We start from the raw sequence: 12,289 nt of genomic DNA on the forward strand, positions 1-12,289 counted from the left end.
TGCAGCGAGCGAAAGTCTCGGCTCCACCATCACAACCGAATCCCTCACCTTTACCCTGACCTTAACCAAGTCCCAATTCTCACCTTAACCCCTGAAACAACAACGCCTCTTCATCCACGGGGACCTATTTATTTGTTTTGTCGGTCCGTGAGTCCCGTGGGTTAGTGTGTATTCAGGTTGAGGTCCCCACTGGGATGTAAAAACAAGCCCACACTCTCGGCCCCGGACCTCTGGCCCAGTGGACTTGAGTTACGTGGCGGCCTTCTTCTCTTCCTAATCCCCTCAAATGAGAGTTCTGGACTGTAAGGAACTCCCAGACACACACACACACACACACACAGACACACACAGACACACACTCACAGTATTGTACCAAAGTGGCCCTCGGAGATATTCTTTTTCAGGGTTTGGTGTCCAGCGAGGGCCAAACACACACACACACACACACACACACACACATCGCCACTCTTTTCCACATACACACCGAGGGCAGGCCACACACAGACACACACATAATACGAATGTACACACACACACACATGCACTGGATGCAGGGAGGGAACAGTGGAGCATTGTCTGCTGCTTCCTGAGAGAGTCGGACTCAGGATCACAGGAGCTATGTCAGCCTGACCCCTCCCCCTCTCTCTCTCTCCCCCCCACCCCCACCCTCTGGAGCCCAGTCATCCAATTCGATCCGTCCAGTCCAGGCCGCAGGAGGAGGAATAAAAAGCACATTGATCACTCAGAAATATGTGGATGTGTGTGTTTTTCCTCCTGCTGCAGCGGTAATGATTTCCAAAAAAGCCGAGCTCTCCCAGTTGAGCTCTTGTATCTGACAGTGCTAGTTAGATACAAGTTAATCCAGGTCAAAGGTTCAAAGTCCTGGAATAACTTCCTGACAGACGTCACAAGACAAAAACATTAAAATTCCTATTTTAGTCGGTTATAGTTTCACATTTATCGTGTAACTTTGGAAGCAGTGCAACAATGCAGCCTGACTAACACAAGTGAAGCTCGATTTATCTTATAATCTCATCTACAGACACTCGGAGACATTTCTCTTCTCCTTCGACACCCGAGGCCAAGATCGTACATATTTATTCAACTTCGCTTAACAACACAACGGAGAGTTCCAAATGTTTTTAGCATGTGTTAGCCGGCGCTTGGCGGCTGCTCCACCGGGCCGGGCGGACTCGTTGCTCCGGAGCCATGGGAAGGACAAGTCATCGATGTCAACACGCGGCGAAAATACGTCGCTCAGGGGACAAACGCTCAGGGACTGGACTTTAAGAGTTGCTCGCCCAAAAAAGGACATATTCCCCCTGAGAAGAGCAAAGTATATTTCTATAAAAAAAAGCAAGAGTATGGGTTGGATTACAAATCTTCTTTAAATCGTTGTTCGGGATATTAAAGTAATTAAGCAACAGTAAAAAGACGACATGAGGATTTACAACGTTAATAGGCGAGTCTGACCTCATGTCATCTCCTGTCATTGATTAGTTCATGTTGAATCATCGGGGTGTAGCTTGTTTCTGTAATGATAGCTAATGGGGCCAGTTTTACAATTTTGGGATTTGGCAGCAGAAGGGGGGAGTCTGCATTTGGCAGCGAGAGACTTCTGTCAGAGCAGCACTCAGGAGACAGGGAGGGGGAGGGGGAGGGTCGTCTTCTGACTGGTCCTGTTTAAAACCTGTGGAGCAGTTCCAGTTGCATGCTCCCAGGGCACGGTAACGATGTCGAGTCCCCCCCTCGTCCCCGGAGGCAAGCGTGTCCACACTGGCTCCACCAAAAAAAAAATCATTCACATTTTCCTCTCCGCTTTCCAAACAGCTTTCGTTAAATCAGAAACACGGAGAACACAGGAAGCAACTGATAGAAACACCCAGATGAAGAGCTGCTCTCACCCCCGTCCTCTAACACAGCAGAGGATATTGTTGGGGTTGCAAATCAATGGCAGGACGAGCGATGTGACAAAATGGACATGTGAGGACATTGAAAGATGAAATCCAGAGAGGCACAATTTGAGCTCGCAGCGATTTGTAGGATCAGAAAAGTAGAGATGAAAAATGGGGGGGGGAAGGATCGTTCAGGGGAAACCAAACTTGGAAGGAGGAAGAAGCAGCTTGGCTCCGGGAGCGGACTTCCAGTTACAAGCAGCAGACCGCTCGGCGTGGGCCGGAGCCACGGTACACCTCGAGCGAACAGGAATAACTGCTGAGAGGGAAAACTGATCATTTCTAAATCAGGGGGAATCAATTCTGACAGAAAACCAGGTTCGTGAGCCCTGATTCTCTCAGCGGCGTGTTCGGTGACAAGAGACCAGTCACAAATCCTGACAGGAAGACATTAGAGGTAAAAACCAAAGTTACATGACGTTACAAATTATACGATATAGCAGCAAATGTTAAAGCAACACAATTTAAAAAAGTTTCCTCCTTTCACTCCCTGAACGTCGGTTCTCTGTGACTCTGCTGAGTGGGTTCCATCTCCTGTGAGAAGAACTGACTGAGAGTCAGCTTCAACTGTCACAACCAGCTCCAGTTGAAGAGTGAAGCTGAACTGAGATCAGTTAAAGAGACTCTGAAGTTATTAAAAACCAGAGTTTATCTCCAATATTCAGCAGGAAACTGTTAAAATATGAAGAATCCTGAACAGAGTTTGTTGGATTTGTTACAGCAGCAGCTCTTCTGGGTCAGGAAGCAGAGGATCATGGGTAATAACCACTGATAAGTTTTCTCTATGCATTAAAACCACTTCATCGCTCTGACACGTAGCCCAACAGAATCAATCCCCATGTGTGGCTGCAGGGGGCGCTGTCTCTCAGTTGGAGTCACACAGCGTCGCTTAAAATCTGACAACAGCTGATCTAAGAAGTTGAAATACAGTTTTACAAACTTCCTTAAACTCTCCAACATTAACTTCACGCAGTTAGAAACCGGAGAGCAGGACGTGGCGATGCGGTGCGGAGCCTCCGTCCTCGTCTCCCTGTTCTAATGGAGCAGAAGAGTTTGTTTTATCAGCTTAGTGCAGCGATGTGCACTAACTCTATCTGCTCGCTCACACGGACACAACAGTTTCCATAATGTATCACACACACACACTCCCCAGCGGCGCTGTCAGAACCCAATGCACACACATGTGCAGGCGTACACACAGAAAACACACATTAATTCACGGCCCTGTGCAAAAAACACCCTCCCTAATAACAATGAATCCGTCATCCAGAACCACTAACGCGGGGAGTGTGTGTTTTTAGAGGCGCCAGAAAAGAAACCAAGATGACTTCCACTCCGCTTGTTGCGCCGTGCGAACTCAGACCCAGTCACGCATGTGTGATCCCCCCCCCCGACACTTCTGCCAGTGGCGAGCTGTCATCACATGCTCCCTCACAACAGTTAGAACCGTCTCTGCACAGACTTCACTGTGATGTGTCCTGATTGTGTGCAGATGATCTACGGACACGGGAAGACAACAGCGCTCGAATGTGTCTGAACTGAGCAACACGTTCAAAAGTTTTTAAGTTAGGCACCTAACCCAAAACCCTGCAGCTCGAAGATTTATGCAATATGAAATTAAGAGGCTCTAAAAGCCGACGTAAATCAAGACACAAACACGAAGCCGAAATGTGAACTGACAAGTACAACGCAATTATCTGATTAATTATGATTTGACGTGAGGCCATAAAAGACGTGAGTCATTCTGTTCAGGACCGGGCAACATGTCGGTCTTCCCGTAAATGCCCCGTCCTTCCTGCTGAGTTTGAACTGATTTACACAGATTTACACACACACACACACACACATTGTTATCTTCAATGGGAACAGGGAGATCTGCTTATGCGTCAACATGAACAGTACAACAGAGAACGAGACAGAGACAGAGACAGAGGGACGACAAAGAGAGCAACAACAAGAACGAATATGTTAATGTGGGGGGAAAAACACGACGGCAAATCGGTTCACAAGAAGAAGTGAGAACACACAAGAACAAATCAGAAAACACAAGAACAAGTAGGAAAAGCACGACGGAGAATAATAAAAAAGAACAGGAAATAAAAAATAAATGTTTGGTCAGCATTTCCAGTCGGTAAAAACGAGGGACGTTGCTTCTGTCCAATCAGCGATGAGCCTTTTCTTCGATAGCAGGTGTGTTTTATGATTGGTGATTTGGTCCTGAGGGCCACCGTAGGGAAACCCACAGAGTAAGAACACAAGAGGAACAGGGAGGGGGGTTCATTAGAAAACGGGGTTCAAGCGGAAAGAAATTAATAAAAACAAAGCGGAGGAGTGAAGGAGGGCAGCTCTGTAATCTCCCTCTGTTAATCAGAGCTTGTTATAGAGTCATTAGGAGGCTTTTCAGACCGTGACGCTCACAACCTCCCTGAAGGCTCCACGCACACACACACAGACACACACACAGACACACACACAGACACACACACAGACAGACACAACTGCACAGCCTGGGAGCCTTCCTCTGCATTTCAGTTCCCAAAGATGTCGTCCTCGACCCGTGCCGACCAGCGCAACATGAAAACATTTCTTACCAGATGAAAGTTCCCCTCGGGAGTTGTTAATTTAATTGTCGCTCATTAGAAGATGTGTGTACTTGTGTGTGTGCGCCATCTTTAATCCGGTCAAGGAGAGAGTCCTCAGCGCAGCCGTGTGTGTGTGTGTGTATCGCTTCAGAAGTTGTGTTTCAGCGAACGCATCCCGCCCCGTGTGTGTGTGTGTGTGTGTGTGTGTGTGTGTGTGCAGATAATGTTTTGGTTACTCTCGGCTTATTTCTCACACTTGATGTAACGTCCACATCGTGTTTTCTCTCTCTCTCTCTCTCTCTCTGCGAGTCTCACTGGAACAAGTCTACAGTTTCCCCTCAAGGACACTCAGGAGAGTGAAAACACATTTAGGGAAACACGCACATACACTCACGCTGCAAACATCCAAACATCCAACGAAAGAGAAACAGATTTGCGAGATAATGTTATAGAAACAGAGCAGATAACGAGGAACACGTGCAGGAGGACGCACACTAACATCAACATTAACACACCCACAGTGCGAGGTGCAGAGTGTTCGCACATGAAGATAAAGACCCAACATCAGGAAGGAATAACCAGTGACTCATGAGGGCAATAAAACATAAATGAACGTAATGATGTTTAGGTTCATGTGCGTCGATGTTGATGGAGGATACCAAAGAGGAAAATATCAATTATAATAATGAGATTAATTCATTTCTGCAGAGTTTGGATTTGGTTTCCATCCCCTGGTTTTGTGTTGTTTTTGTGTTTAGTGTGTTGTGTGGATTTTGCCGCAGTGCACTGGTTAAATATACACTAAAATTGTGAGATTTGATTGTGAGCAACTTGACCCTGTTATGATTGTTTGTGCAGATTGTTTTGAAGAAAGATACCTTCGGTTTCTTTCTGAAGGTGTTTGTTGCCAAGATTCAAGATTATTATTGTCACACTGGTTAAACAAGTATAATCATGTGAACAACTTTTGCAGGGAAGTTAAAAATAGTATTTAGTCATAAAAGACAGAAAAATAAAAATAAGATAAATAATATATCCATATATAAACATTTGCTAAGTTGTTTAACCATAAACTTTCTGATAAATAACCATAAATAAAAAGTAAACGCAAACGTATATAGAACTTGAATTAGGAACATTTTAAATTTGTGTCTATACATACAAACCGTATGGTGCTTGTCCACACACACACACAAGCAGCCTGTGGAAAATGTGTTGTAAATAAACAAAAGCAACACAACATGTGGCGGCACACGGCTGCACTGGAAACACAACCAGCTCCTACAGATGCAGTTTGTACGACACAGTTCAGCCCCCTGTTTGATCTGTGGATCAAAGAGGTATTATACCGATTTAAAAATGAGACCTGACCGCCGCTGTGTGTTTGTGTGTGTGTTTGTGTTGTGCAGGTGCGTAGCCAGGGCGTCACGGAGGAGCTGAAGTGCCTGAGTTTGCTCAACGCTCTGGACAAGGACCAGGACATCCCGGACCAGCTGGCCCAGCTCTTCGGAGAGCCCTGCATCAAACTGGCCGAGGGCATCAAAGCGTATATCTCCAAGGTACGAGCGCTCGGAGCCACAGGGTTTTATTACAAGGTCACTCATATTTGTTTTATGGGGTTTTTATTTGAACGGTTTAAAAATACTCATAAACTGACAAGACTAATAATGAACAAAGCCAGTTTCAAAGTAGACAATACGTTTAAGATTAATATCAAAATAAAGACGTGTAGAATCCTAGAGAAATTGATTTATTATTAAATATCCTCAAACTCAATTGTCGTGTAGAACAAGTTGCATTTAAAACTTATTAACATCTACTTTATTTGAATATTGATGATGTTATAAGTTCAGTTTTCCAGTGATAAACATTATCTTAGTGGAAACCAACTCACAAGTGAAACATTAAATGAGCTTTAGAGGTTTTATTTAGTTTCTGGCTTGAATCTATGTAGTTGATAAAATAAGGTTTACATAATATAAACTATAGGTTTTACAGAGCTAAAAGGTAAATTAAGATAATCTAATACCAGCGCTTCATTCTGCAGCATCTGTTCCCGTTCTCCAGAGTTTTATATGACAGAATCCAGACCGTGATCATCATATAATTTCCGATATTAACCTTTGCTGGGGTCTGGTCGGCCGGCGGCGCCGACCGGGGGTTGAGGAACATATGGAGGACGGTTTCAGCGTGAAGGAATCTCCTCGGTTACGCAGAGGAACATGTGCAGGGGACTGATGCAGAACATCCAGAATGTTCCTAACCTCAAACACACAGTTTGTCCAACGAATGGCCGAAATGATCTTTAATTAATATTGAACGGGCGGCGGGTCTGACAGGTTTCTGGACCGAGCGCTGCACTTTTGGACGACCTTCGTATAATCCTTGGCGTCTAGAAGCATTTTTATTATTAAAAACATGAGAGGAAGTGTTTTTAATAATAGTGACATATATTTAATGATAGGAATAACGTTTCTGAGTTATAATTTGAAGGAGACATGTTTTTTTAGTGTTTCTTTACTTTAAAATTGCCAAGAAGCTCCACGTAAAGTCCAACGGTTAACCAATCACAACAGAGTGAGCCAGATAGCCAATCAGAGCAGACTGGGCTTAATCAGGGGGGGGGGGCTTAAAGAGACAGGAGCTAAAACCAAGTGTTTGAGACAGAGGCTGAAAAGAGGAGCAGCAGCGATGGACAGTCTGAGGAACGTGATGTTTCCTGAACATTAAAAGCAGGAAAACCAAACAATTTAAAACGATCAACCTGAACTTGAACACGTCTCCTCTCTAATCTAATTTCCAGGCATAAAACTGGAGTGTTTCCTTAAAGCAACAATAAAATATAATGAGACAGAAAGTATATTAATCATATATATACATGCGTGTAGCTGCCATGGAAACATTGTGTAACATGTGATGGATTAAGTGGAAGAGAGTGAGAGGCACCTCATTCGTCTCAGCTGACGTTGAGCCGGCCTCGTTCTCTAAAGACAAACTGCTGCACACGGAAAATCTAAATACAGCAAGCAGTCAGCGGTTCATCCCAAAAGTTATCAGACAAGTTTTTGACAGCATTTGCACTTCATGTGTCTGTACTTGAAAGAGGACCTGAGGTGTTTTACACACACGCACACACACAGACACACACACACTCTGGCTGCATGTGCCTGTGTGTGTGTTTACAGGCTTCTGTGTGCACGCCAAGTGTTTTGATTAAATCCACTGTGGTTTTACAGCCTCTTACTTGAAACCTGGTGACGTCAAATCAAGTTTACTGGCACAGAGACACTTCAGGGTCACGACAACTCGTGTTACCGTCAGCGTGTCTTGATCAAGTCCATCAAACGAGCACTTTCACCCCCTTTACCAGCGCATGGGTCAAATCCCCGTCCGTCTCTCAACCGTTACTTGTCTATACTTGTCTTTAGGTCTTCAGAGTCCCAGATGAGAGAAAAAGAAAGAAGAATACGTGTCTTTCATTCTTTGAAACCACGGCTTAGTGTGGGAAACCGGTTCTGTTGACATGTTTGGGACTGACCACAGCTCAGATAGAAGAGACGCCACCAGTTGTTTTCTTCCTCCCAGCCGCTCGTCTTCATGTCAGAGTTGCCCTTGAGCAAGATACGGATCCTGAATGGCTCCTGGTCTAAAGTCTCCAAAGTGCTGAATGTGTGGTCTCTGTGCCAAAACCCCTTTCGCCTCAGGAGGCCTCTCCATCTGTTTCAGCCCCGTTCACGTTCATAAACACCTGGTATTACTTGCGTCGATTGCAGGGATTTGATCAGACAAGTGATGATTTTATGGCCTTTGTTTTTCTGCGTCGGAGCAGGATTTCATTGTGCACACAAAAGGCAAACTTGTAGCACTCGTACGTGCGGTTTCCTGTTGGCTCCAAGGTCCAAACCTGTGAGTCACACTGCTGAAGAAAACGATCACACAAACATGCACACACTCGAAGTGCACTCAGGAGAACACACAACTCCACCGAGACGCTTTTTTTACGCTTTAAAATTGCACAAACTAAACACAATCCATAACTTAGTTCCTCTGTAAATTGTAGAAAATGACTCATCATCTTGTAAACAAACGGACAAACAGGAGTGAAACAGTAAACACATGGCGACGAACACTCGAAGGTCAGACTCTCGTCAGAACTGAATCAGCAAGAAAATACTCCGGGAGGCTGCGGTTACAGAATCCCCCCCCCCTCACAAACCCATTGAGACGCTGATATAAGTCATCATCTCGGAGACATAGCCAAGAATAGTTTCCCCACTTTGTCTGGATGCTCACAGCAGCGTTATGTGCAGCCCACTCAGCTCCTACACACACACAACTTTATTTAAACCTCTTTTTTTTTACCCTCACCTCTTCATCACCCCTTCTTTTTCCTCCCTCCTCCTCCTCCTCCTCCTCGTCTCGCTGCTCCACTTGCTCGATACGATCGGAGACTCCACGGCCCTGTGGTCTCCGGTGGACAGGAACAGGAATGTCTACACGCAGGCGACACACGTCCAAACTAATTTACCTCCCGTGACTCATTTCCCAGCAGTCACACGTGCAGACGCTCATAATGAGGCCAATCCGACCACCGTCCGTTTACATGTCGGCACTTTGTTTCGTCCTGTTTTTTTTCAAATCCAGGCATTTTAACCCCCGCTGCACTAAAAGCTCCATCACGGACGTTGGCAGTTGAAGCCGTTTGGTTTTGTGTGTCACTGGATTTTAAGGTTTAAAATAAAGAAAAGATGCCAAATGGTGATCTGCTTATAAAAATGCTTCAGTGGAAGTTGTCACCTCTTTAGGAAAATATAAAACACTCATCGAACTCTGGACGTGTGAGGCGATGAGGCCTCTTTTCCCCCGAACGCTGCTCCAACTCGCCCCCTGGTGAAGCTCGGCAAACAAATGTGCTGGAAATCTTTCCCCTGACGTTGGATGTAAATGCAACACAGCGGCGTCCTGATGTCAAAAGGCCTGTTCCTGCTCCAGCTGCTGCAGCAAACAGGTGTTTGGAGGAAAGAGAAAAATATCTCTTGCTCTTTTGCAACAAGTTGAAATAGCGGAGCGTCCACTCGGGTGGAAACAATATAAGCCCTAATCGCCCGAGGGATCAGGAAACAGAGAAGCGTCTCCTTTCAAGTTAAGGGGAAAAAGACGGCGAATGGTATGAAGAGTGTTTCGTAACCGGCTCTGGAAATAAGACGTCAGTTATCTGAGGTTAAACTCTCCACACAGTTGTAATAAATGTTCTGTAATAAGACCCTCAAATGCAAAACATTTTTATTCCTGGCTCATAGCGCTGGCACAAAAACGACTATAGATTCAAAATGGGACAAAAATGAATTTTGAATTGTCCAAATATCTATGTTACATATTATATACAAGCTAAATGGAATGTAAATGTGATGCATGCAGACTGGAGGAGCCCGGTATGGAACCACAGGCCCACAGACGTGATGCGACTCTGCTGCAGTTCATCCAGTGCTGCTGCTGCTCAGGCCCACGTGAAAACTGATTTATTTCCCCCCCCCCCACAATTAAATATATAGTTTTTACAATCGAATACTTGTTGACAGCCTGAAAACCGACAATCCAACAAGTCCGCAGCAGATGCTGGGATTTGATTGACCGACGGTTTGCACGTGTGCTCGGTCTTCGCTCGCTGACGTCGGTTCTATCAAACAGACAGTGACAAGCGATGAGTGTGAGAGGCGGCGAGCATTAAAAAGATGAGGTGGACGTGGAAGAATGGAAAACGAATAAAAACAGAAGTGGAAGAAGCGGAGTTCTGGCTGCAGTTTATCTCCTGGATCTTGTTATAATGTGCGTTGGCTCGGCCCGATGATTCCTTTATGGAGCACACATGCACTTACAACTGTGTTCAATGGAGCCTGCGAGTGAGTGATGACATTGATGATGTGACAAATATGTGTGCGAGAGGATGGCAGCGGGGGGATAACGATGATGATGATAGCGGTGCTGGCATGAAATGATAAAGATGGCGTTGACCGCCGCGATCGATCAGAGCGCCGGTCGAGAGACGTGCGGGTCGGAGGTGGCGCGGCGAGGAGCCGAGCTGGAGGAACATCAGGAAGGAATAGAAGCGGAGGGAAGGCAGCTCCTAACAAACCCAGCTGGAGGGGAACAAATAAAAGGGAAGTAGATGAAAGACGCAGAGGAGGTGAAGAAGGGAGGTGTCGCAGGAGAAAAAGCACAAAGGACGAAAGAAAGGATAAACATCACAGACAGATTGTGATTATAGAGCCGGACACAAAAGAAGGGAGAGTAAAAATGGGTTAAACCTCGTGTGTATAAATATATAGAACCAACGTAGGAAAGTTAATGGAAAATGTGTTCAGTGCGATGGACTGGGTCTTAAAACAACACTCACACGTCCATAGGTTCATTAAAAGCGTCTTTATACGCTGGAAAAACCAATTTCACAAGAAATATAAAACGATATGTCCAAAGAAATCATCACCAACTTCATCTACTTTGTTTTATTACACGCGACGCTCGCATTTCGCAGGTGGCTTTGATTTTTATTTGACTTTACATCGCAGTCGACTTCCCGTCCGGTATTTGGAGCCATTGGGTTCAGTTTGGTTCATTGTGGTGTCAAATGTTTTTTACGTAACTGACATTTAAATAAAATCGACCACAGCTTGCTTGTTTTTACATCTTCATGCCGTCTTGGTATAAACTGAAACCAGCATAATTAAACAGAACCTCGAGAATATGGGCTCCTCGGGCCACAGGTCACAGCGTGTGCAGCCGAGCGCGACGTTCGAACACATGTAGCAGCAAGGGAGGAGGTGAAAGGAGGAGCAGGACGGAGGAGGGAGGGGAGAAACAGAGGATTTGTAATGGCATGCTCGCAACTAAGCTCAGGTATTCAGGTCTTGAGCCCTCGACCCTCTGCGGAGGCCAGAGTTACTTTCCTTCTAAGGAACGATGGCCGATGAGAATCACCCTTCGAGAGTTCCTTTCATTTTGTCGGGCTGCAGATATCGGACTCGAACGTCTCGACGTCACAGTGGCCGAGCGGCAGTTATTTAGTTTCGAAGAAGAATGCTCCTCCTTCCTGCCGTTTGGGTTGAAAAGGTCTAAAACCGTCTCTCGTGCCCTCGTTCACCTTCGGGGATTTACCTCCTCGTTTGGTGGAGGCCACGCCCGCTCCTGGATTTAGAACGGTTTGTCTCCATTAGCAAATAATGACCATAATTAAAGTTTTTATTCATCTTTTCTCTTTTGTCCCTAGTGACACATGGGACTTTGAATTCAAGTTATTAATATCACGGAGTTGCTGAGATCTCTGTCTTTATGCAGTTTGACCTTGTGTGACCCAAGCAGGGCTTTCGGCCACATCACATGGTTTTCATCATCAAACCAGAGCTGTTCTACAAACAGTTGATGAAACACCTCAAAGTCCATTTAATAGCTGCTCTGTGGCTTTCAACCATATCACATGTTCTTCATCATTATGTGCTAACATGGAGGAGATGTCCCCAAGATGCTCAGAAAGCTAAAGGGAAACTTGACCATTTATATTTCCTCAGGATGTGAGTTAACTCGTGTTCTGCTCCTGAGGAACAATAAATCTGACTTTATTTATAAAGCACCTTTCATCTGAACAATATAACGCAAAGTGCTTCATAGAATAAAAGCATAAAAAACAATAACCCTCCACTCCCATCCACGCAAAACAAGAACATCAGGAAGTCTCCTCGCATTTGTAATGAGGAAACT

The 12,289-nt window shown here is 45.2% G+C and overlaps 1 protein-coding gene across 1 annotated transcript in view; it reads left to right on the plus strand.

Annotated features, from left to right (window-relative positions):
• Window positions 1-12,289, plus strand: part of tnfsf10l (TNF superfamily member 10, like) — a 49,884-nt gene that overhangs the window by 17,185 nt on the left and 20,410 nt on the right. Inside the window, exon 2 of the mRNA XM_035148900.2 lies at window positions 5,947-6,096. Within this exon, the coding sequence (XP_035004791.1) occupies window positions 5,947-6,096 (150 nt within the window). The remainder of the gene's footprint in view (window positions 1-5,946; window positions 6,097-12,289) is intronic.

The sequence above is a fragment of the Hippoglossus stenolepis genome, chromosome 23 (genome assembly GCF_022539355.2).
Source record: "Hippoglossus stenolepis isolate QCI-W04-F060 chromosome 23, HSTE1.2, whole genome shotgun sequence".
Taxonomy (NCBI): Eukaryota; Metazoa; Chordata; class Actinopteri; order Pleuronectiformes; family Pleuronectidae; genus Hippoglossus; species Hippoglossus stenolepis.